The sequence below is a fragment of the Pleurodeles waltl genome, chromosome 11 (assembly GCF_031143425.1).
Source record: "Pleurodeles waltl isolate 20211129_DDA chromosome 11, aPleWal1.hap1.20221129, whole genome shotgun sequence".
NCBI classification, from domain to species: Eukaryota; Metazoa; Chordata; class Amphibia; order Caudata; family Salamandridae; genus Pleurodeles; species Pleurodeles waltl.
This window is the reverse complement of record NC_090450.1, coordinates 784,034,935-784,062,256: the sequence shown is the minus strand read 5'-3', so window position 1 is coordinate 784,062,256 and position 27,322 is coordinate 784,034,935. Positions and strand designations below refer to the sequence as shown.

The window sequence follows — 27,322 nt, the reverse complement described above, 5'->3', positions numbered from 1 at the left end:
ACAGACAAAAATAGAAGATGGTGAGATAAGACATTGCCAGGAGTGATTTCAAATATGGTGAGAGACTAAGGACCTGGAGAGGTAAGAAATTTGGAAGCTAGAGTGATGGAGCTTCCTCTCACTCACTCTACCTCTCTAACCTTCTTACCTATCTCCATGTTCTTAGTTTTCTCACCATATTCATGGTAAAAGCTTCCTCTCACTTTGCCTAGTCAGCTAAGGTCTACCATACCAGTTTTCGTGCAGGGGAATTTGTTTTTGCACAATTCGTTTTATAAAGGGGACATAATTTAAAGGGGGGGAGAAGCCTTTTCCCATTTTAGCTCCTATTTGAAGTTTACCTCAGGCTTATATCCAAAACCACTGAACAGATTTACACCAAACTTGAAAAGAAAATAGAACTTTTCTAAGAAAGTGTGCTTTTGTTGCTTTGGTGCAAATCCGTACATTATTTCTTGCAATATAAGTGTTTGAAAAAAGTGCCAGATGGCCTTGAAAGATTTACCTGTGCCGTTTAAAATCATGAATCATAATTTTTACAAATATGATTGGCTGGAAAAGGGCTATGAAATTTACTTTTGGCCATCATGAAAAAGGTGAATCAATTTGGTTTCCTGAACTTTCAATCTGTCATGGCATTGATCTTTCATGGCATTTGATCTGTGCGCTGCACATCATAACTGGTGAATTTTCTGTAGTTTTGCTTGTATGGTTGAGAGCCATAACTCAATTTTCAACGGTGTTTTGAACTGAATTTTAGGGCATTTATGTGATACAGTTTATTTTCAATCCCATCTGCACATCGCCTCTTGCAAGGTACTGTGCTCAAATCACTGGATAGCAACCATCATGAACACATATAGGTATTATCAAAAGAAAAGTAGAAAAACGCAAAGAATTATTTCGTTTTTTCAGGTTTAGTCTGGTAATCAGAGTTAACTTCCACTTTGAAAAAGCAAGTGGAGAGGTCTGGACATCAGTATCTGAAATGGCTGTTTTAGAGAAGGAGGCTGATTGGGTTGCTGCAGGGGGATGGAGAGATTGTTCATCCTGTCTTTCAGGTCAGACCCAGCTCCTGCTTCTACCCCTGCTGGATTTCCTATTTTGGGAGTGATAGTGGGCTGCTGATAGCCTTACTGCACTTACCTGCATGGTAATAATAGCTGTCCATTGCTTTTCCCACCCGCTTCTAATTTGCACCACACCCTGCAGCTTAAACCCATAACTGGGGAGAGTACTCAACAGCTGTTATTGCCTCTAGGAGGACTTCACACCACATTGATAGTTGTGTCAGCCATTACTTATTGGTAAGGTAATATATCATGTCAGTAGTGAGATAAAGTTGTCATTTGTGAAGTCATCTGTTACATCAAGGGGAAAGCCATGAGCATAGCAATAAATGTACACATTATCCTTTGCACTGAAGAAAACAAAAAATGGTGTACGAATTGCTTGTCATCCTGTCATCCTGTTCAGATGAGGCTTGGTATGGCAGTTCCGGCTAGACTAGTCTTATTGGCAAAGGGCCAATGCTGATTTGCATAAAGACCATTCCTTTATGAGGTGGCATGATGCAATGGACTAATTTGCGGCTCAGAGCAATTGGCAGTGGCTGAGGTTAATTAAAATAATTCACCCATCACTGTTTTGTTTTCCTATGTTGTTATGCTTTGCATTACATGTGAGTAAGCCATGGTTTGCATGGCTTACCATAACTGGGGAATGTCAGCTGTGACTTTAAACATACATTAGGTGTTATTACCAAAGGTAACCATAACTTAACTTTAAATGGGACATTGAGTGGAAAAAAAAAATATATATATATATATATATATATATATATATATATATATATATATATATGTACACACACACACACACTCAGAGTAACATGCGGCTCTCATCATTCATTTCCTGAGCATCTCTCCTCACCCATAAGTTAGCCTCTATTATCCCCCACAGGGACATGCCCTTTACCTTCTCTCTCTTCACTTGGCCTCTATCACTTCTTCCTTACTTGCCTATCATAGCCTCCCTTGGGTCTCCATCTTCCCTTTGCTCCTGGTGGGACCTCCTGATCCACTCCATGCATTATTGTATTTTCCCCCAATGGTCCTCCTTTATCATCCATGACATCCCTTTCTCATTTCCTACATCATGGGCCTGCACTTTCTGCGAAATGTAAATGTAATGTCAACGTCCTTGCTTAATGGACCACTTGCTGCTCTCCAATGGATCCATCCCTTCTGTCCCTCCTTTTCCATTGCTTTTGTCAGTGACACATAAGGGTTTACCCTTCTTCTGTTGGGTCTAACTTCTATTTCTTGCATACCTTCCCAGTTTTTCCTCTCCCTGGTGTGCCTGCTTGCAATCTTCCCTTTCAGGGTGCCCCTCAGTACAGGATCCGAGACTCTTAAATCTACTTCAGAGTGTCCCTTGTTAAAGAGACTCAAAGCCCCTGAACATCACCCTGTCCTCCATTGTGGTCACACTATTCTCTCATATGACTTGTGATTCCTCTGTGGGGGCCTGTGATTCTTCTATTTAACCAAGTAGATTTTGACATACCGCTCTGTGTCTTACTGCCCCACAGTTGCAGTTAGCCATCCTCATTTTCCTGAAAATCATCATATCATCTATGAGTGTTGAAATCCGTGTCTCTTTTTTGAGTACCCTATCCTCTACTTTGACTCTTTTTTCATCATTTGTTTCTGTTGCTCATGTTGTTCCGCTGGTGGCTTTTGTGTCTCTACTTTCCTCACAGAGCCACTCCCTTTCCTTTTTCAGGTCTTCCTTCTCCCACAGGGTCCCCCACCTTCTTCCCATTTGCTCCCTCATCTCCCCACTTGCCTTTTGATAGATGAGTAGTATTGGTCGATGAAGTCCTTTGCAAGGCGGAGCAGCTGATCTTGTGTTCGGATATCTTCTGGTTTTCGGATGTGTACTGATGGTGTCATCACAGAACCCATGCAGATCTGTTCTGAACATGGTGTGTTCTGCAGGGCACAGAAGAGACACGGGTAAGACCGAGGACAAGCATAGCCTCCAAGGAGACCAACAGACATCACATTTATATTGTTACAGAAAACGGATCCATAAGCCGGTGGGACAGTAAGATTGGGAAGGCATTTACATAGTCTTGGGAACATTCAGTAGTCTGCGACATTAGCACAGTATTGCTTTGGCATTACACAGTCAAATAGAAAAACAAATGCTGTTGTGTGACCCAGACACACCACCAAAAATCACAAAGATATTTTAAGTGAACAAGCAATCTAGGATTCCAGCCACATGTGAGGCAGTTCCCTCCAGTCAATGGCTTGTTTTGGGTCAGCCCCATTTAGCTTCTACTTATTTTTAGCACCTTCCACAATTTCTATCACCTGAAGAAGCAATGGACAGTTGTAGAATTTGCAGTGGTAAACGGGCCCACGGCTAGTATGCAGCTGATAGGCCACTGCTCAGGCACTGCAGGGGGGCTGGCCTAGGACTCCAGCTACTGATGGAGTCTCCCACTGTCATGCGCTGCGAGAGTATGCTTTTGCAGTGATAACGCTGAAGTGCTCGAGAGAGGCACAGACAAACTAGAATGTTGATCATTGTGACGGTAATTCCTTAATGTAAGATAGCCTAAATGTGAAAATGATTATATGGTCGCAATTTTAGAGGGGGGGGGATTCTCTTGACAGTGCTACGCAGCCCACTTCCCTTCCTTGGCTCACCAGTGGGGTGGAGGGATCCAGCACTCCAGTCCTAGAAGTAGCACCATGAGCATCAGCCCCAGACCTGCCACTGCTGGCGACTAGGTCTGACGTTTGCCAAGACCTTCGGGTTTTACTAAGTTATAACATATAACTGCTTTTAGAGACCAACAAAACATATATTTGTTTTTAGCCAATGTTTAAAAAATATATATATATTGGCCATTGCCCTGTACCTCGCCCAACCAAAAATGTTTTACAAAAACTATGACAAAACAAAATGCGCAGTGACAAAGTCGAAAGGCTGGCAGTTAACGCCAGACCTATTGGCTTTGCCAATGCGTGTTCTTTTGGCTGGCGATGGGGTTCTGATGGAGTGAGGTGCCAGCAGCCTGAGCGCGCCCTCATATTACTAGAAGAGCTGCTGCTGACAGAAAGGCATTGCCTTTGAAAGCAGACGGATTTATGCAACGGTTTTTAATGTACCCTAGTGTCTACAACCACGAAGAATTACCCCAAAGTAAGATGTTTGTGTTACTCCTGACGAGACTTCCACGTAGCGTCTGAATGACACGCCTTTTTACCTGAGGAAGAGAAACACAAATACCACATAGTTGTGCTTTGGGCAGCTAAGCACTCAAATACGTTTTCGTCTCCCAGTCACTAGCGGTACCTTCGCATTCACTACGATTCTCCTTTAAAGTCGACCCTCGAGGGATTTACCTAATCGAAATAACAATTTTCAGATTTGTGCGTCTAGAACCTTCCCAGTGTCCCATGAATTTCTAAGCACAAATAAAGTGACCGTTTATAGTTGCGAGTGCTGTGCATATCTTTTCCACTCAGTTTTCTCTCTTCCCTGTTTAGTAGCTCCCTTTCCCCTGTTCGAGTGGGCGCGTCCTGTCAACCCCGCGTTTTATCTCCTTCTTACCTTTCTTTCCTCTCCGTTTTCTTTTGTACCCTCTTTCGTTCTTCTCCTTTTTCTCTTCAATGCTTTTTTCTACACTACTTACGTCACAATTCTTATGCTTCTCCTTTTCTTCCGTTTCCTGCTTCTCTCTCCCCGTCTTCATTCTTGTCATGTCTTTCTCTAGTCCTCATTTTTTAAATTTTAATTATGCATCAGTTACCCATTCTTAACTATTATCTCTTCTGTTTTCCACCTGTATGTTTTTGTGCACCCAGGACACCCCAACCTTCTCTCTCTGAAAGTGTCTCACCGTCTCTTTGCTTCTCTCTTTTTATCCCTCTATGGACTTCTCTTACCTGCCTTGTTATCTCAGTCTTTGTTTTCATTTGCCCCAGTCTGTTGGTCAGGGCCGAGCTGGGGGACCAAAAGCATCCCAGGCAAATGTTCAAACCAGCCTCGCTCCCTTTATCTCCTTGTGCTCTTTCTCCATCTATCCATTATCTCTCTCGTTTTCTCCTCTCTTTTTCGGCTCAGGTGGCGTTCTCCCTATCTTTCACCTCTCTCCCTCGCGCGCGCTCTCTCTCTCCTGGCAACCCCATACCTGCTGCAGTAAACCTCAAGGAGCTGGTGAAAGTGAGAGCCTTCAGGAGCGCCCGGGCTTTCAAAACCAGCCTCCAAAGGGTCTAGCCCACTGGGGGAGTATTTAGTGGGCTAAAAGCAGTGCTTAATTTGTGCTTGTTTCCGGTGCTAAGCACCGGAACTTATTGTTGAGGGCCTATATTTCTGCCTCAAGCATTTACTGCGAGCAAAAGACAAGTGGGAAAAACGGAGCAATAGAAAAACGAAAAAGCGCCACAAAGGGAGAAAACAGAAAAATGCAAAAGTGAGCTGAAGGGGGAGTGGCTTTAAATGGATTTAAGAGGCCCGAGATGGCTTCAGGATTACGCTGCCTCAGTTTTCCGTGCTCGCACCTTTAATTGCAGCACCACGTGTTTAAGAGGAGTTTGAGCACTGGCACATACCGCTGTCCGTACGACCACCGACAGGTAGGCGGTGCAGACCACCGTATTATGGCCATGGCGGTGAACAGTGACCAATACAGGTAGATCACCGCCTGAACCGCAAAGGCAGCGCAAACACCGGTGGTGGCAGTAGGCCTTTTCCGGTCGATTTACACCCATTTACTGCCGCGGTTATTACGATTAGCAGGACTGCCATGCTTTCCGCAGCGGTCACCCTGCTGGGTAAAGCTTGGCGGTCCCCATTGTAAGTATAGGGGGGATTCGGACCCAACACCACAGTCACCTCCCATGCAGACATACAACACAACCAATACACATACATGTCCCCCCACCCCTAACCGCATGCCCCCACACGTTAACACAAAGAAAAACACATTTTTATTTTTTTCGGCATGGACCACATTCAGGCACCCAGAAACCACAGATTCACACACAGACACCCCAAATACACAGGGCACACACAGGGATACCCCCACACACCCAAAGACGTCATCTGCCCTACCTTCTTCGGGTGTGTGATGTGATGGCTGCAGGGATCCCTTGTTGTGAATAAGCAGTCCCACAATGCCAACGTGTTTCCGCCGTCGACACACCGCGCTGCTGAATTCTGGGTCATAATGTGGTGGGCGGATATTTTTTAGCGTGGTGGTGTTGGTTTGCTGACCGCCAATTTTCAGCCATCAGTGGCCCTGGTGGTCCGTGAGAAATGGCAGATTCCTGGCGGTGAGTGTTTCTGAACTCATAATACGGCGGACTGCTTACCGCTGACACTAGCGGTCGTTTGGCAGCCGCCAGAACGGCGGTCGGCAGTATTTCCTGCCAATGTCATAATGAGGGCCTCTGTGTCTGATTTCCTATGCTTTGTTGTGTCTCTCTCTGTCCCCTTCTCATATTCTTTCTCCTCCCCTTGTACCATTTCTCTATCTCTCGTTGTCGTTGCCAACTCCAGCTCGGTTCTTGTATTTCTGAACTTGTAGCAGAGCAACATTTAATTAGACAACACGTAGCAATTAGTTGAATAAAACCATTGGAAAATATGTCTTCAACTGTGCAAATTTAATTCAAAGCTTCATGTTAATGCTGGAGAAAATGAATACATTTAACTACCCAGTCGACTTGCATAGAGGGCTCTCTGCACTGAGGAGGCGACACAAGATAAGTGAAGATGCAGAGTTTATTCCAGTCGGGTTACGGTTGGTTCTCCTCCAGCTCCCGAATGACTCACACTCCCCCCATCTCCTAGATTAAAAATGGATGACTTGTGCATAGTACAACGCCACGAGCCGGACTAAATTGAATGTCATCAGCACACACTGGCTCTTTGCTTTCCTGGCTTACAGTACCTGTTGTTCAAAGACCATCAGTGGAGTACATGTGGTGAGTGGTGGGGTCTGTCTGCACTCAGTCTGTCTGCTGAAATCAGTTGGGAAGGTACTCTGTGACCAATCCACAACCCTTTTCCAATGAGTAGGTGTGTCTGGTAGTGAGAAGGACTGAACCTGCATCTCTCGAACCCAGAACCAAAGTGACTCCAAGGGCTTGCCTCCTGTTTTCTGAAGTCTCAGGAACACAAAAGACTTCCAACTCACCTGCTGCAGCACTTGGACTCTACCAACTGTGAGTCTTGCTCTCTCAAGTGGTGCTAATCCAGTCTGGGCCCATGGAAGTGGGTAAAAAGTGCTGCTCCAGTCAGAACCACCACATTGCCGCCACTGCGTGGATCAGAACTGGCGCATAGCTCCTGTGCGTGATCAGAACCAGTGCATTGGCCTCATTGAATGGATCAGAGTCAAAGCATCGCCTCCCCAGCGCAGCTCAACCTCGGCACATCACCTTTGGAACCGCCGCAACTTGGACCTGATGCATCGCTGTTGTTGTGTGAAGAAAATTGATGCATCCTAGCTACTGCGAGGAAAGGATTAGTGCATCGCCTTCACTACGGGTTCCAACATTGATGCATTGCTTCAGCCTACTTCCCGCATCCTCAAACGTTGTTGAAACCAGGATTAAGGTACCTTTGTTCAGCGGGCCTCACGGGGGTCCCTGTAGCTGCCCACGCTCCATTACAGCCAACCTGAACTTTTGACTTTGTCTCAGTTTGGCACAACCAGATATCTCCAGTTGGTTCTTCTTTTTTCTTAGCGCTACAATTCAGCTTAATCTTAAAAAATTCATAACTCCGGTTATACTTAGTGGAATTTTGTTGTTTTGGTCTTGTTGTGTTCATTCAATTAAACTCTATATTTCTAACTATGTGTGGTGTTTTCACTGTTTTACTATTTGAAGTGTTGCACAAATACTTAACACATTGCCACTTAAGTTAGGCCTGACTGCTCTGTGCCAAGCTACCAGAGAGTGGCACAGGTTATTTTAGGGTGTCTATTTGACTTACCCTGACTAGGATTGTGGTTCTTGCTTGGACAGGGTGCATACCTCTGCCAACCAGAAACCCAATTACTAACAGTTACTATTCTTTAAGCAGAGAGCACAAACACTTTAGAACTGGTTAGAAGTAGTGATGTGTGCAGAGCCCTAAGGCCAGCAAAAATTAAGTCAGCACGAATAGGAGATCTAAAGGCAAAAAGCTGGGAGGAAGCCGCCCCAAGGATGCCAGGTCTAACACATATCATTTGGTGAGCTGACATCAATGAACCAGAGACTGTCTCAGCGAGGTCAGGAATGTTTTTTTGCCATTCATGGATTGCCTTTTAATCACATGCAATCTCATCAAGATCCAGGACTGGTTATTAATACACACAATGGTCCCGATTCACAAAGGTAAACTTAGACATTTGGTCCAAACTTCTAGGTTTACGTCTTTGGGAATTCACAAAGGGCATTTAAGAGTACTATCTTCAGGTTGGCACTCGCAGCTATGTGTCTGGCTACCTAAATTATGAGCATCTAGCTCCATTATCACTGTGAAGATTAATCAAAGCTCATTGGGTCAGGAAAAATCCTTCAGAGGTCTTAGACGTGCTGTCCTAGTTAGGGTCAGTGGTCACATACAGCTTTCTGTTCTAGTAGTCTGCCTGTTGGAGGAAGACGACAATGCAGCAAGCACTCTCTGAAGGGTTGACTAAGCTAGTGCCAGGGCATGCCGACACATCGCATTGACAATGTTGTGTCACATCCACATCATGCATATCATACCATGACTGTCCTGTCACATGGGGAAATAAAGATTTGAGCTTTTAAAGTTCATGATCCTAGGCTTCCTATCAGTGATTGCAGTATATTCAGAATGGGTATTGTCTTAATGTTACCAGGCCTATTGTCCCTGACATAGGACATCTCTGTAAATTAGTAAAAGTTGACAATAAGTAGAAAACTTACAAATACAAAAGACGTCCAGCAAATGTAGGGAGGAAAATGTAGTCGCAGTTTACAATGAGATGTGACAAATCACACATATGACCCCACTCTATGTTATCATTTAGTTCATTTATATGTATTAACAATCTATAGACCCATTTATGTTCCTTCCAATGGTGGACTTGGGTTCTCTGTTCCTGTGTAAAGACTTTCTCAGTGACAGTCCAAGTTAAATCCATGTCAATACGGATACTGTTACGGTTATGTAATTATCACTATTTTAGTGGTTAGGTTGCCACAGCTGATTCTGCTGCAGTGTTTTACCTTTGGTTTGTCATCCACACATACCAAAGCTTACAAGGGCATACTATAAAATAAATAATACATTTGCTGTTCCAACTCTGAGCCATGTAGTATGCCTTCTAAAACCCTGAGGACAGCTTCTTCTGGAATATTCATATAAAGGGCTTCAACATGTGGTCTAATTAAAACTTAATTTGTGGGAGCAAATTATCTTTCAATAATTTCAGACCATCCTTTGTATCTCTCAGGTATGAAAGTACTTCCATTCAAAAAAAAAAAAGAAGACACAGAATTGTGATAAGGAATCAAGGATAGACACAGTTCCTGGAACAAAAGGCCTTCCAGGTATGGGTAGCGTTCATTTAGGTAATTTAAGAAGGATGTTTATGTATGGAATTGTGGGATTCTGTGCTAAATAAATCATTCCTTTTTACATTGACAGCAGCTGCTCAACACTGAAGGAATAGAATTGTTCATATAAACTCATACTACATCAGTGGACAAAAGCATTTTAGTTACCCTTATCACCAGTGGAAGTATTCTACTCACACCTCGAGTCACTAACCACCATGGCAGGGAAAATAGTCCTAGAATATGCTGGCAAGATGGCATTCAAAATCATTGCAGACCCTTGTCTCCTCCAAGAGATATTACCGCCACAAAGGTATTCTAGAGCAGTGGTTCCCAATCTTTTGACTTCTGTGGACCCCTACTTCATCATTACTCGAACCTGGGGGACCCCCACTGAATCAATATTGGAATCCAGGGTCCCCCCCACTGAGTCATTACTGAAAGCTGGGGACCTAATCTGTTAATCTTTTTTAATTTTCTAAGCAGTCGCGGACCCCCTCAAGAGGCTTTGCAGACCCCCAGGGGTACAAGGACCATAAGTTGAGAACCACTGTTCTAGAGATTTGCCAACCAACCCTGTTATTGTACACCTCAAAGGAAACACAAAATCACTTAACCTGAAAAGAGCTCCTACCAGAGCCCATCAGGTACCAACTGAATGGTCATGATGAGGAGCAACTCAATGATGAAGCATACCACAGTAGTGTTTTAGGGCTGTATCCATTTTAAGAAATACCAGAAATAAGGTTTCTTAATCATAAGATATTTTTATGAATCTGAGATCAAAATAGAGGACTGATTACCAACCCTTTTCAAGGTGCTTTATGGCTTATTCTATATCATTAAGATATAATATATATCAGGGCCATTTTGCAGCAATATTCAACCTCTCAATCCTGTTTTGATATTGATGTTGACTCCTTTCAGTCACCACTAAAGGGGAATGCAGCTTAGCCTGGCTTTGGAGTGTGCCCAGTTTGCTATTACCTTCTTGTGAGAGAATGGATGGGTGAATAACAGGACAGCTATGTTATATAAGTGGTCTTCTGTCAGTGCTTTCACTCTAGTAGGAACCTATACTTGATTTAGCTCTTGTGTGCCTGTGAGGACAGGCCTTAAATTATGTCCATTGACCTCAATGCCTCTTAACATGTCCCCGTTTGGCAATCACCACCGACATTCACCTACTCAGACACCCACAAGACAATTGGTTCCACCCAGTGGCAGTTGGCAACTTGTCAGTTACAAGATAGCTGCTGCCTTGATGGTGTGCAGTGCCAGCCAACTGTCACTTTGGCTTGTAAGTTATCTTGTGATGCACATCCACTGCAGCAGAGAGTAGGTGCTGCCAAGTTATTGTGCGATGGTACCAGTGCCAGTGGCCATAAAGGTCTGCACTATGTTGCCATTGCTTTTGCTTGTGATGTATGCAGACCACTGAAATCAATATGTGTTGTGTGCATCATGTGTGCAACAGTGCCTGCAAATACTTTGTTGAGGTCAAGCCAGTCATGAGGGGAACTAAAGCAGTTAACCTGCTAAGAGTGTGATCCATGGCTTTCAATGCATGGCTACCGGAGGACAGTGCAGCAACCTTGGACCCAAGCTGGGGTCTCAAGTAACTCAGCATGGGCTGCAACAGTCCCTGAACAACTGCTGTCCCCCACACTGGTGGCTCAGAGTGACAGATGGCAATTTAATTCTACAAGGCTGAGATGCCGAGAAAGTAGATTAGGAAATTATATGTACAAAAAAGGTGGTCATAGAATTAGATCCCCAACTGTTTGAACAGCACAAGTTAATAGTTGTATATAAAAGCCTAAAGGACCCAATTCACAAAGGGAAATATGCATGGGTAGATTTACCCGTGAGCATATTTATTCATACACCTTAGTGTGACTCTGCACTTATGCTATTACTGAGTGTAGATTTGTGTCCAAAGATAGATTTACATGTCTCCAAACTCTTTAAATCAGGGGGTGAAGGTCCCAACAACAGAATTTACAAGTGTAAAGTCACTAGTAATAACTTTTAACCTGTTGGTGATCTGTGCCACCGAGGCGGAAAGCTCCCTATCCAAAAGTATAGGGCAAATTATTAAAGTTTATTAATCTTTACAAAAATGTAAAAATCATTTCAATACATAACATGAATTTACCATAGAAAATAAAAGACCACAGAACATTAATCCATCAAATTAAGTGACTATTAAAAGTACATCAATTTAAATACATGAACGTATTAATAATAATTGTTAAAGAAGAACTAAAACAACTAAATACCCTCATATTTTTATTTAATATTTTGAAAATGTAATTAAAAATGATGTGCTTCATTTTTAGTCTTTTTTTTTATTAAAAGCTTACTTTTTAGTGATATACATATATATAAAGACTTTGGGGGTCATTACGACCCTGGCGGTCTCTGACCGCCAGGGGTAATGTGGCGTCCGTACCGCCAACAGGCTGGCGGTACAGAGCCCTGTATTACGACCGCGGCGGTAGCGCCGCGGTCGCACCGCCAGGGCCGGCGGTTTCCCGCCGTTTTAGCCCCGGCGGTGATAATCCGCCAGGGCAGCGCTGCCCTGGGGATTATGACTCCCCTACCGCCAGCCTGTTTCTGGCGGTTTGCACCACCAGGAAGAGGCTGGCGGTAAGGGGAGTCCTGGGGCCCCCTAACAGGGCCTTGTGCAGCTTTTCACTGTCTGCATGGCAGACAGTGAAAAGCGCGACGGGTGCTACTGCACCCGTCGCACAGCCGCAACACCGCCGGCTCCATTAGGAGCCGGCTCCTATGTTGCGGCCGCATCCCCGGGCGTGCGTAAACTAGGTTTGCGCCCGCCGGCCCAGCGGAGATGTTGTAATGGGGTCCGCGGGAGTGCGCCCGCATTGGCGGCCGCCAAGCTTGTAATGACCCCCTTTGTCACTATCTAGCTTGGCGTGGATAGCACTGTGCTAATTCTATGCTTAAAAACTTTGCTAGATGTACAGACATTTGAGGTGAGCAAATCTAGAGTGTCGCTGGTGTTGCAGGGTGCTCCTTACTAGAGCTGCTCTCCACCTAACCTTGGGAACTACCCAGAGTTCTCTATTCTTTTTTGCGTAATTTATGCATCACTCTAACCCTGAAAGGGATTGTTTTGACTTATACTGGGTGCTCCCTGGTGTCTGGACAAAGCTAAATCTCTCTGATGAGCTCTAATGAGAGGGAAACATGTGTCAGGGGTTGCTTTTACTCATTCCAGGTTGGCTTGGACGGTATTTTGCCAGTCCAAAGCTGTAATACTGTGCCTGGAGTGGTAAATGGCTTTTGTAATTTTGCAGCTCGGCAAGGTTGACACTGTGTCAAACCTATGCTTAAAGACTTTGCTGTACAAATGGCAAACGACTTTGTCACTATCTAGCTCGGCATGGATAGCACTGTGCTAATCCTATGCTTAAAAACTTCGCTAGATGAACAGACATTTTAGGTGAGCAAATCTAGAGTGTTGCTGGTGTTGCAGAGTGCTCCCTATTAGAGCTGCTCTCCACCTTTCTCGCCGCGGAACAAGCTGTGCATCGAAAATTTCGCCGCACGAAGCATGCAAGTGAAAGAGAGAAGTCTTTTTGGTCCTGAGACTTCAGGGAACAGGAGGCAAGCTCTATCCAAGCCCTTGGAGAACTCTTTTACAGCCAGGCAAGAGTTCAGCAAGGCAGCAGGCCAACAGCAAGGCAGCAGTCCTTCGTAGAAAAGCAGACAGGTGAGTCCTTTAAGCAGCCAGGCAGTTCAGCAAGGCAGCAGGCCAACAGCAAGGCAGCAGTCCTTTGTAGAAAAGCAGACAGGTGAGTCCTTTGAGCAGCCAGGCAGTTCTTCTTGGCAGGATGTAGTTTCTGGTTCAGGTTTCTTCTCCAGCAAGTGTCTGATGAGGTAGGGCAGAGGCCCTGTTTTATACTAAGTTGTGCCTTTGAAGTGGGGGTGACTTCAAAGAGTGTCTAAGAAATGCACCAGGCCCCCTTTCAGTTCAATCCTGTCTGCCAGGGTCCCAGTAGGGGGTGTGGCAGTCCTTTGTGTGAGGGCAGGCCCTCCACCCTCCCAGCCCAGGAAGACCCATTCAAAATGCAGATGTATGCAAGTGAGGCTGAGTACCCTGTGTTTGGGGTGTGTCTGAGTGAATGCACAAGGAGCTGTCAACTAACCTAGCCAGACGTGGATTGAAGGGCACAGAAAGATTTAAGTGCAAAGAAATGCTCACTTTCTAAAAATGGCATTTCTAGAATAGTAATATTAAATCCGACTTCACCAGTCAGCAGGATTTTGTATTACCATTCTGGCCATACTAAATATGACCTTCCTGCTCCTTTCAGATCAGCAGCTGCCACTTCAACAATGTATGAGGGCAGCCCCAATGTTAGCCTATGAAGGGAGCAGGCCTCACAGTAGTGTAAAAACGAATTTAGGAGTTTTACACTACCAGGACATATAACTACACAGGTACATGTCCTGCCTTTTACCCACATAGCACCCGGCTCTAGGGGTTACCTAGGGCACACATTAGGGGTGACTTATATGTAGAAAAAGGGGAGTTCTAGGCTTGGCAAGTACTTTTAAATGCCAAGTCGAAGTGGCAGTGAAACTGCACACACAGGCCTTGCAATGGCAGGCCTAAGACAAGGCTAAGGGGCTACTGAAGTGGGTGGCACAACCAGTGCTGCAGGCCCACTAGCAGCATTTAATCTACAGGCCCTAGGCACATATAGTACACTCTACTAGGGACTTATAAGTAAATTAAATAGCCAATCATGGATAAACCAATCAATAGTACAATTTACACAGAGAGCATATGCACTTTAGCACTGGTTAGCAGTGGTAAAGTGCCCAGAGGTCAAAGGCCAACAACAAGAGGTCAGAAAAAATAGGAGGAAGGAGGCAAAAAGTTTGGGGATGTCCCCGTCAAAAAGCCAGGTCCAACATGGACCTTATAGTTAATTTCAGATATTACACAAACAAAACCATTCCGTGAACAAGGTGCCAGAAGCGCCAAAACGCATTGGATGTTATCATATATTTGCTGTTGGACCATTAGGTGATATTGATCACAGAATAAAGTTTGTATTGTAACTGCATACTGCTGGAGGGCACATTATTTGTCGCTGGGCTGGGTCACAAAGTACCCAGGAAGTCTGTGCATATATTTATGTGTGTGTAATGTAAATATAAAACTAACTTAATTTATTCAACATTAGTTCCTAAGCAGAAAAATAGTATTACTCCTCCTTCATTATTTTAATGGGAGTGTGTTTCAGTATCATGGCCATGTGGGTTACTTGATTTACTCCAAGGCTGGGCTGGAGTATTTTTTAGCCTGATTTTAGAACTGTGCTAACTTTAGACTTGTAGTTTGTGAATAGCACTGGCACTATTATTTTGTGGGTGTGTGTTGGTATTGGTATTAAAATGCACCTGCTCAAACCCATCCTTAATTTTCCCTAAATCCCCCAACTTAGTGGGAGTCACCTTGTCCTATCATTCCACCTAGTCCCTCACACATTTAGTACTGGAATGTATACCTCCTTGGCAGACATCTCTACACAGGCACCATAAAAGAGGTGGAAGTCTCCTGGAAGTCATTTACAGGTCGCCAGGGGACACAGCTGCAACCCCAAGCTTGTCCCTTGCAGCCTCTGGTACTGTATTTGCAACCCCTGGACTCAGAGGTGGCAATATCAGTGCCAGAAACACAGGAGCACATTTACCTCATGGAAATCGGTTGGGGCTCCAATCTCCTTGGTTTTTGACATTTTTTACTACTCAAATAGTGAACAACACTCTATTGTTCACTATTAGTGTAATAGCAAAACGGAGTACAATTAGCTAGAATATAACCCTCCCTGGCAGCTGATATAAGATGAAAAAATGCTTTTAAACGTAAGTTGTGTACATGCATGCAGGTGAAAGTCTGTTTATGTGGGAAAGAGTATGTTTGTGTGTGATTGTGTGTTAATGTGTAAGCATCTGTGTGTGAGTGAATGTATAGGTCAAATCGGGTGTGATGTCACATCTGCTACCCCTGGCCTTTCGGTGAATTGACATTCATGGGAGGTCTCTGGCCATACAGTGTGTTTGTGAATAGCATTTTGTAGTAAGTTGAGCAGCACTACTGTTGTATTACTTTGTGTACTACAAAACACTGTTCGTGTATAAGGCTCAAACTATATTCAAATAAAAAGCCGAGTAATTTTTCACATAGCCAAATTTACATGATAATCCCTGAGGCAATTTGCCGACCCTCACTCAGAACATGGACAGCAGGTAAAGTTGGTGTTTATTTTGGGATGGGAAGACAGGGTATAACAGGACCCTGTTTATATTTAAAGACAGGATATCACATTTCAGGAACCACACAATGGCCTTGACAGCTCACATACAGAGGCACACAACCCTTCCCTCCGAATACTGATTCTCTAAAATAATCGGTTTGAGGCTATGACGATTACAAACCATTGTCCTGAGAGTAGTAGTGATTTCTGGAAAGAGCTGCCCAGTGGGTGTGAGGCTTGTTGTGAATATTGACAATTGTTGTCCAGTGATTGTGATGACAGTGATATGTGTTTTAAGTTAAGCTCCTTTTGTGACTTGTAGACTAGAGTGTGAGAGAGTAGGCAAAAGTGCATGTTGGGAGTATGATCTCAGGTCATATTGTGGGATGTGGTGCAGTAGTTTTCGTGTTCGCTACTGTCACGAATATTAGGAAGCAACAGGGAGCAAAGGCACAAGGTGTTGTGTCAGATGATGCCTACAAGGGATTTAGGTCCTCGTACAAGTTCCAAAGAGGTCAAACATGGAGACTGTGGAAGATGGCAACGAGAACACTAGCATAGGTGTTATCATGGTAGCAATTCTGGAATAAGGGCTGGACTTCTGGGCTAAGCAGGATAGAGCTAGTGTATAAACATCTTATCTGGAGAGGTGCTTGGAGATATCCGTTGTTATTTCGGCTTTCTACTGCCATACCAGTTCATCACCTGGTCGCGCATTCAAATTCTTTGTTGCTCTCCTCATTCCTGATTACTATTCCTTTTGTTCCTTACCTTCATTACAGAATCCTTGAGCCTCCCTTGAACCCATATGTGATGTTCCCTCAAACCTTGACCGCTTCAGAGTTTCCTACACTTACATCAGCCAGTGGTGCCCTGACACTACGTTTCTGTCGGCATGGGGCCTTCTTGGCATCTCTGCTGTAACGTTCTTCTGCTCCTGGGTGTACTGGGCTCTGGTCCAGTATCCTTTTAGGACCTGGCCATATTATCCTCTTCCTGTGCAAGATTACTGTGCATTGGTTCCATGATAATTTGAGGATACTGTTGGAGCCATTTCGACCAATGTATGCAATGTCTTACCCTTTCTCCATGGTTTCTTACTGAGGTATAAAAATTCAGTATCTAGATTGGAATGAGTGAACACTTGGGATTATTGGCAATCCTGACAGCTAAGGCACGTTTGTGAGGTCAGAGGTAATGTGACCACTTTCTGTACTGTCGCAGTGGTCACAGATGCTGCTAAGGTTTGGCATTCATCCCTAAACTGTTCTCAAAGGCTGGAAGGTGTAGAACTGAAATGTGGCCTCCCAAATGCACTGGAGCACACTTGAGTACAATTACAAACAGCTCTGAAGATACAGAGTCAACGTTTAGGTTTTGCATTTAGAATAGTTCAAGCACGATCAGAGTTTTTTTTTTTAATCAACGTTAATGCTTTTATAAGGACATCGTACACAATGAGAAGACAAACGCACCCAATACAATAACCAGTTTTGCTGTCATACATACACCCAAAACCCATTCTCATTCTATATTACATCATTCGCCTGTTAAACCGTAGTACTCCCATCACCACCCCCAAATATTACAATGTTGGTGTGTGGGGGACATCAGTCTTTTTTGCCCGCCATTCCATTACTGTATTAGGATGTGGTGATTTCTATGTGTGTGCAATGTCTGTTTTAGGGAGTATCAATGCCATTCCGATGAGGACACTTTCCCCACGCGTACTGCACAGAGGATCACTCTGGGGGATTATTCTATTGTTCTTTCCAGGATACGATTCAGTAGATTTTCAATTGCCAGCCAATATTTTGCACTTTTGGGGCACTTCCAAACCATATGGGAGAAATATGTATCAGCATCTGTGCAGCAAAATCAGGAGGAGTTAGAGAGTCATCTAGCAGGCCACAAGTGGCTGGGTGTGAAAAACGAAATATGTAAGTATTAGAACTGTATAATCCTTTGACCGGTTGAGATGGCAATCTCAAAAGGGACCATTCTAACTTCCCTCCAGTCTGTATTATCAAGGGGTGCAACACTGCCTTTCCATTTCTCTTTAATAACAACAAATTCATCCGGAGCATTGATTAATAATGGGAGACAAATCTGCAAGATTACACCATTTCCCAATGCTCCCATCAGAATGCAGGCTCCAAGTGGACTGGATAGGAACTCAGAATGATGGTCCCTGCGGGCATAGCAAACCTGTAGGTACTTGTTAAAAATTGGTTTTTACTACGCCGACTTTGTCTGAAGCTCCTGAAAGGACTTTACAAGCAACGCTTGCCAGATATCTTTCAAGTTCGTGATGCCAACCATGTCCTATTCACTAAATCCAGCTGTCTCTCCCCACCTTACTAACCACACTTTACTTCTCACTCTGCTTCTCTGTATCCATCTCTCTAACTCGCTGTTACCTTCCTTTGTATAACTTTCCTCTCAACCTCTCTTTCAATGTTATGTTGATTTGTCTAGAGCGGCTAATCCCTCTGTATGATGACCAGGTACTGGAGCAGGGCAGTAGGCATAGGACTGCGGGTGATGGGAGTCAGCCTGAGGAATTAGTCCAAGAGCCGGGTTTTCAGCTTCTTGCGGCATCCAGGAACTGAGGAGGCGGCCCTGATGTAGCAAGTGAGGTCACTCCAGGTCGTGGGTGTGATGTAGACGCATGCTAGACCTCCAACTATATCAACACCATCTCTCTTTTTCTAACTCCACTTTGTTTTCAACACCTCAGTGCTCCTTCTACCGTTCATCCATCCTTCTCCATCTTTATCTCTGCCTTGCTGCTCTTTGCTTGACCTATTTTTCTCATGTTCTCCTCTCTCAATCTTAAATCTCTCTCTTTCTCACTTCCATCTCTTAGTCTGTTACTACCTCACCTCTCTTCCTGCATACCGCAACCTCAACGTGCGATTCCTCGCTCTAATTCATAATTCACTTCTCTTCTTACCTTACTTCACTTTTTACCTCATCTCTCGAAGCACTATACCACACTCAGTCTCTGAACGCATGCTCTATACAGACGTCTTATTTAAATATTATGCACTTCTACTGCCTTTCATTTACACCTCCAAGGTTCCAATTTATGCCTACAACTACTTATCTAGAAGATGGCCATTCTGTGAGGATGTGGGTGGGTGTCAGTGGGCCGACACCCACCCACGATCATTATGCCTTGGGACAGGGAAAGTCACAGAAGTCACAGAAGTCGGTCTCAAAACAGATGAGCTCTTCCTCCAAAATTTCTTACTTGACAACTAGTCATTTCTCATTTGTTTCTTCCTAAACATATAAGATATCACAGTAAGTTAAGGCTACAGATGTCTGTGTGATATCTGGAGAGCACAGTTTTTAAACCTGTCCGCACATTTATAGAAAAATAAATAAATTATAATTTCGGTCTCAGTGAAATTGCATATCAATTTTTTTGTTTTTCTGCAGTTCAGTAGTCACCCTCTTCAGACTGTTGCCAGTAAGAGGTCTGGAAAAACAACAAATCCAAATACATAAAAGTTACAAAAGTAAAGATGCGCTGCTCTGTTTACTAATACTCATAACCCTGCTTTTACACCTTTACTTAAAATCACTTACTCCTATGCTAATTGTTATTTGGTCATACTCTTACTCCTACATTTTATTTACTCCTATTTTTAATTACACTTATTAGGCGGTCATACCGCCGCCCGCCATGTGGTCACCGCCATTTGGCCGCTCCGCGGTCAAAAGACCGTGGAGGCCATTCTGGCTTTCCCGCTGGGCCGGCGGGCGCCCGCCAAAGGAGCGCCCGCCGGCCTCGCGGGAAAGGCCCTGCAACATAGAAGCCGGCTCCGAATGGAGCCGGCGGTGTTGCAGGGGTGCGACGGGTGCAGTTGCACCCGTCGCGATTTTCACTGTCTGCTAAGCAGACAGTGAAAATCATGCTGGGGCCCTGTTAGGGGGCCCCTGCAATGCCCATGCCAGTGGCATGGACAGTGCAGCGGCCCCCAGGGGCGCCACAACACCCGTTCCCGCCATCCTGTTCCTGGCGGTAAAAACCGCCAGAAACAGGGTGGCGGGAAGGGGGTCGGAATCTCCATGGCAGCGCTGCTTGCAGCGCCGCCATGGAGATTCAGCCCAGACAGGGGAAATCCGGCGGGAAACCGCTGGATCCCCTTTTCTGACCGTGGCTTTACCGCCGCGGTCAGAATGGGCAGGGAAGCACTGCCAGCCTGTTGGCGGTGCTTCCGTGGTCATCCACCCTGGCGGTCGATGACCGCCAGGGTTGGAATGACCCCCTTAATCCTTTTTATTGCTGCTAGAATCACGTAATGGTCAACCTTCAAAGCCCCATCTCTCACATATCTCTTCAACATGCTCAACTCTCCCAAATACATTTCCTATGAAGTGGATGTTTTACTCTCATTCTTCAACAATGCTCGTTTTGGGGATGCTCTCTCATGACTACTCACCATTGTCAATGTCTCCTTCACTAAGGGCATCTTCACAGAAGTTTACAAGACAGGACAGATCCTCCCACTCATAAAGAAACCTACACTAGACACTGAGGTCCTTGAAAACTAACTGCCAACTCACTTATTTGACAGCAAGATCATAAAATAATCAGTATGTTCAACTGCAAGATCACATCAATAGTAACCTCCTGCACAACTACCAGTATGGCTTGAGATCATGCGGCAGCACAGAGACTGCTACCTTAAACATTGTAGACGATGTCCTCTTGATCACAGGTGAAGGTGACTCCTTCCTCCTGGTACTGCTGGACCTCTTTACTGCCTTCGACACAGTTGACCAACCCACCCTCATATACATCCTAGAGTCTGGACTGGGATTCACTGAAAATTTACCTAATTAATCCTCTTTTTAAACTCTCCAACCAACACCATTCTTTTCTCATGGGCACCTGTAAGTCCCAAACAATCCTTATCTGCTCAACCTAACCAGGTCATAATTCCTGTTGTTTTCCATCAACAAGAAACAGTACAAACCTGACTCACTGACATGAACCTTGATGGTGTTGAACCCTACCGTTCAACCTTCCCCTCAAGGAACACATTGTCAAAAGATACAAAGATGGCCTGGTACTAGCTCTTCTTCCAGAAATCGATTTCAGAACTGCTGTTCAAGCCCTCATACTCCCACCTCTGTATTATGTTAATGCCAGCTCCCCTGCCTCCCCGATTTCACACTGGCACATACTTAGGGGCATTCTACATGATGCAGTGCATCTCATCCAGGGCTTGAAGAAGTACAATAACATTACCCCCACCCTGATGGATCTCTGTTGACTCCCCTTGCTGGCCACACCATCTTCAAAACCAGCTGCATCACTTACAAAGCAATAACATGTCCAGCACCAATAGTTATCTTGCAGGCATGCTTTCCAACTCTGGTGGATCTCAGCACACCAGTAGCTAGGACATCATCAGAGTGAAGACTAAGTGGTAAAAAAATGAAAAAAACAAAGCAGTAGACTTTTTTCCATCTATGCACTTAGGAATCTGGAACAAAATCCCTGTACCCGTCAGGACAACCCCAATGCTGCTCTAGTTTAGGAAGGAGTTGAAGACTCATCTCTTTAAATAACACTATATCACAATGCATTAACTGTCCACAATCCAGCTACCTTTATGTTTGTATTTTATATAGCATGCTGCTACCTTCTGGCTAGGTCTGCACTAAAGAAATATCATCGACATACATAAATGATATGTGAAAGTGGATTCTAAGTTGTGGTGGATGGATGTTCACCACAAGTAGTAATGTCACTGTTCTTGTAAAGCTTTTAATAATCTAAACCTGAGCTCAACCACTGGTAGCTATGGCACAGAGCAGGCAGGCTTAACTTAAGAAACTGTTTAAAACATTTAGAAGTACTGAAACAGTTCAAAAGTAAAAACCACAATACAATAAAAACGCCGCTCAACTGAGTAAAATAGAGACTATTTTAATTAACAAAATGACACAAAAACAACAAAAATCTAATAAGGGGAAATGAAGATATTATTTTGTAAAGTTTTAAATAGAAATAGAGCCAAAAAGCACCAAACACCAACTGCGGCAAACTGATCACTCGAAAGTGGGATGAAGGTAAGGTTTAAGGCTGAGCGCAATGGAGAGAGGGTCAGATACACAGGTCAGATTATTCCTAGTCGAAAAGTGACCTGCACCAATTTCCAATAAGTTGAGTCTTTAGTTGGTCAAGGCTGCAGGCTGAATCCTAAGATGGGCTCATTGACAATGGGTTCATGAAGGATGAGGTCTCAGTAAAGCTGTTCTCAAAGCCGGGAAAAGCTCTAAGTGTAAAAGTCCTGAGTTCATGTCTATGGAGTCATCAATGTCGATCAGATGCTGATTGTTGTTGGGCCAGCTGATTCGGATTTGCTGCTGCAGCAAAGAAAGTTGTGGGAGCTGCAGTGAAGTCATACCCAACAGCAATGCACCCCTGGACAATCAGCCGGCAGGTAAGTCCCAGTCTTCTGTGGATTTACCAGGCAAAAGTCCTTGAAAATGTTTCTAAGTCCCAGATTTTAGAGTTCGAAAGAGGAAGTTCATTCTGACACCAGTCAAAGTTTCCAGGACTTCGGAGATAACGCTTTGACGTCAGGACGCATTCCGCAGAAGCCATCAGCAGGGTCCAATGTAGGTACCGTTAGTACTGGTCTGGTGTATTCTCTCAGGAAAGTGGGCTTCTTGCAACTTTTGTTTCCCTGCAGCTTGACAGGAGGCGAGCCAGCTGACCCTTGGAGTCCACTTCTTTGTTTTGGGTTCACATGGGAGCAGATCCAGCCTCTCAGGTCCCCTTACATGTTACATCAGTAGGTGCAGTTATTCTTCTGTCTTCCATAGGTCCAGTAACATTCTAAAGAAGGTTCCCAGGGGTGCCACATTCATGTCTATTACAAGCTTGTTGGTGGGGTGACTCCAGACCCTTCCCCGTATAATAGGGAAAGGTTACCAGGGGTAACCCATCACAGTTTTTCAGCAGTTTCTTTGTGCGCTTCAGGAACAAAATCCTAGGGAGCCCCTCCATACATAATCCAACATGGCAGAACCGTTCACCATTGTGCAGAGTTCCAGTACCTATCCTTCAAATGTAGCCAGGGAAATGAGCAAACCTTCCTATGTGGTCTCTCATAACAAGTTCTAGGAGCAACTCCTCTCTCACTGGGATTGGTGCCTGGCTGGCTAGCTGTACAATAAGGCGGCAGACGGAGATGTGAGCTATATATCCCTCTGATAGGGTATGCCCCTTTGAAGATAATAAGTCATCAGGACATATCCCAGATGGTCATCCTTTCAAAGGGACTCTTTTGTCTCAGCTCTGAGGGTCAATTCACACCTAATCAAGGAGCTATTTAGCTCCCGGGAGACAGCTGAAAGCTCAGGCAAATGAGCTTCTAGAAGCTTTAGGCAATCTACATTTCTAAAACTATCTTTTGTAAAATGTTTGTTGCAAGTCCGACTTTACCTATAAATTGGTTTTGCAAAAAATATTTTCAAAAGTCCAAGGATGGACTTTTTATCTCATTTCTAGGTGGAGAACACTTGTATAACTTTAATAAAGTATTCATATGCTTTCCTGCCACAGTGAAAATAGCTTTTTAGGCATTTTCACTTAAGGAACGTTTAAACAATAAACTTTTAAACACTCTGCTATTAAATATTGTGCACACTGCCTTATGGGCATTTCATACCTACTTTGGAGTCACTTATTAATACTTAAAAGTAGTGGTTAGGTATTTCAAAAAGAGTTATTTTGACAGGTCATATTTGCAGTATAAAACTGCTTAGCCAAGTTACTGGTGTCAGGCATACAGTCACATTTGTATTGTTACTTTAGTGGTGGCACAATATGTGCTGTAGTCCACTACTGACATTTAACTTACAGTTCCTGGATTGACGTGGTACTATATACAAGGGACTTTACGGTAATATAAATAAGGCACTCAGGAGTATAGACAATTTCAGACAGTTTTACGAGTCAAAGGACATGCACTGGGGCCTGGTTAGCAGCATCAGAGTGCACAGAGTGAAAAAGCAACATCAGTCCAAAACAATGGGTGAAATCATGCCAAAAAGAGCCATTTTCCTTCACACACACATGCTCTTATTTATTTCAAATCCTCCTACATATATACTTTTATGTATCCCTACTTATATCCGCTCTTACTCTTACTCCTCACGATTAATTTTACTCATACACTTACTTACTATCACGCTACTATTTACTCCACTTTATTCCATCCTACTTCTATTATTGTGTCTATGTGTACTCCTAATGTTAGTCCTACTTTTTGTCCTACCCAAACTACTTTTACACCTAAATTTGTGCCTACTACTATGCCTACTGTTATTACAATGTATGCCTAATTCTAAAACTACTTAATGCTATTCTTCGTTTAGTTACATCCAATCATGCTTAGTTCTAATTACTCTTACTTATGCCTACTCTAGCTCCTGCTTAATACTATCCTTAAGCCAAATTACTCCTGCACATAATCCTATTCCTACTTCTATTCATCCAACTGGTTGTGTGCATCATCAGTCCGCATTCAAGCATGCATTCATCCACCCACATTTGCATCCATCCAGCTATGCAACACACCCGTCCAACGCACCCATGGTCAGTAACTCACCGTCATATGCTCCCACATCCTTCCAACCATCTATTGACCTTTGGATTCAACCATGAGTCCATCAATGCACCCAACCAAAGTTCACCTGTGCATGCATGTGCCCGCATGGGTGTTGCCTGACTCCTTGCATGTCTGTGTTCGTGTGTCAGGGAGAGTACATGCATATTGGCAATTTATGTGTTAAGAGATAGGGGTGCCTTTGTGTGCGTTTTCTGTAAGTGCAACTAAACATATCACAAAACAAAAAAAAGGGCATTACAACAAAGAACATATACACTTAAAACAGGCCAGATAAATTGGGTTTGACAATGGTTGTTATTCGGGATAGGGTAAACTAAACAAGTGCATGGTCACAGTACAGAACTTGGACCCCTGGGAATGTCTAAGCAATTTATATTTGCCTTAGGCGCCGTCAACAGATCTGCATACCTCCAGTGTGGATGCTGAACTGAAAAGACAAGAAACTCCCATGTGATTAGATACTGAAAAATAAAACATAAGCACTATGAGGGTTTCGTAAATCTGTATTTCTTTTCCCCTCCTGAAATGTATTCCTACTCTGCAGAGGAGCCACAATCCTTTATAGACCTCTTCTTTACCGTGCAGCCTATGGCCAGGTAAGATTCGTGGCTTTTGTCTCACAGTTTGGTCAGGGACTTCCCACTTTCACCCCTTTTTCTGAAACAATATGGTATGACAGGTGACTGTTCTTAAAACCAACAAACCAATCTTAAAACATGAACTGGCATACAAGCCACCTCTCCACCAATATATTGGATGTTGTGCGCAGTCAGAGTGACTTAGTTCGTCACGGGGCTACAATGGCAGAGGGGTAGTACAGACCTTTCAGAGAGGGAGCTCGACTGTAACGTGTGCTCATGGAACATATTGCTCCCCAAAAGCAGCCGTGGCCCGTCCATTAGGGCAGAGGGGCCACCCCCCACCTTTTGACCCTTCATGAAGAGTGGCTGTCAGGCTGAGCAAAGGTCAGCCTGACAGACACTCTTCATGTTCAGCTCAGGCAGCCAGGAGCAAGACATGCGCGGCTTGTGAAAACTCCTGGCTGCCTGAGCTGAACTTTGGGCGTGACCTTCTGAGCTCAGCAAAGGTGCCTCGAGGCCCTTTCCCTCGATGACGAGGAGAAGCGTCAATCATTGACTTTGACCTGGGCGCTTAAGGTTTAAGCCCTGAAGCGCCCAGGGTGAGTGTCAATCAGTGACACCTCGACACAGAGTGGGGTGGGGTCAGAAGCCTCAGTGACCCCATCCCACTCTGTGACGAAGTTGGGACTGCTGCCTTACCTCATCAGCTGACCCAAGGTCAGCCAGACAGGGAAAGCAGCAGTCCCATCCCTCCTGGGAGCTCCGAGCTGAAGGTAAGTGTGTGTGTGTGTGTGTGTGTTTTAAATGAATGTTTGGTGCGTGCGTGCATGTTTGAATGTTGATGAGTGTTGTGAATGGATGTGCGTGCGTGTGTGAATGAATAAGGGTGAGTGTGAGTTTGCTTCCCGCCCGCCCCCTCCCTCCTAAAATTACCAGCCACCACTGCCCAAAAGCAAAGAAGGGTCAAAAGACCAACCAAGGAAACATAAATCAAAACTAAACAGGGCACCACTATAAGTCTATCAGTTTCACAGCCAATCAGCAGGACAGCAGTGAGCAGTTCAAGAAACAATACCAGCTGCAACAGTACAACGTTGCTCGAGTTCATAGTTTAACATGATGGTCAGTCCCGCCATGAACACTGAAGTGGAGAATTTCAGGATATTTTGATGCATACACAACAGGATCATGTCTCGAGGGTACAGAATTGGTCTGCTGCCCTGCTGAAGTTAAGAACAGTTCATGTTTATTGCACAAAAGTTCAAAAGTGCATTTCAGGGGTCACAGTCGTCACAATGCATGATCACCATTGGTTGTGTCTCGACTTCCAGATGAGAGTCTTTGGAAACTTGTTGTTGATCTTCAGAAGGCTTCTATAGGTTAACATTCTACTCCGGTATCCATCAGCATGGATCCCATCTTTCTCATGGAGGAGGAGCATTGGATGAGTCACCATGGAACAACGTGTACAGTGTTTTGGGGGTTGTGTGTGGACCACTTCAAAACTGCTGAAGAGCCACTTCCAAGCTGTTGAGGATCATTGCCAGGGAGCATGGGGGCTGTACAAAAATGCCAGTGGGGTGAGCAGACAATCGTGGATGCCACATTGGACAGTCAAGGGTGCTTCTAGGCCTTTGGTGAAATAGTGATGATCTACTGAAGTCATGTTGTGAGGCGGTCTTCGGGTGGTAGAGGTGATGCAATTTTAGAGGAGGTGTCTGGGTGGTGTTAGCAGCTGGGTCACAATTAAATGACAGATGTCTGTATTGTCCTTAATTGGTGATAGCAGGGCCAATTCACTGTGAAACATCCCGGATGGCGATGTTATAGAAGAAACGTATGCATTATAGACCTTAATTAATGGTTATAATTCCTACAATTTTGGCAAATACCAGTGGATCTGTGAGTACCTGGTGCTTAACATCTTCAGCTGTGCAAAGCTTTAGTGATTCCTGTCTTATGTAGCGTTATGACACCCGTGCACTCATCAAGAAAATGCAGTACGCATTTAGATGTGCAGCAGCAGGGAGGTCAGTCTGGGGAAGTCTGCTAAATTGTGGCAGTCTGGGGAGGAGGTGCACAATTGCAGTATTGGGGCTTGCTTTATGATGCTGGGACCCAGGCTGTGAACTGAAGTGTGCCTCGTGTTGCAGGGGCAAGTTCAGACAGGAGTACATTTA

General features: G+C 44.4%; 1 protein-coding gene across 1 annotated transcript in view; it reads right to left on the bottom strand.

Moving 5' to 3' along the window:
- NOS1 (nitric oxide synthase 1) overlaps positions 1 to 27,322 on the bottom strand; it is a 507,091-nt gene that overhangs the window by 185,998 nt on the left and 293,771 nt on the right. Inside the window, exon 5 of the mRNA XM_069214501.1 lies at positions 2,851 to 2,996. Within this exon, the coding sequence (XP_069070602.1) occupies positions 2,851 to 2,996 (146 nt within the window). The remainder of the gene's footprint in view (positions 1 to 2,850; positions 2,997 to 27,322) is intronic.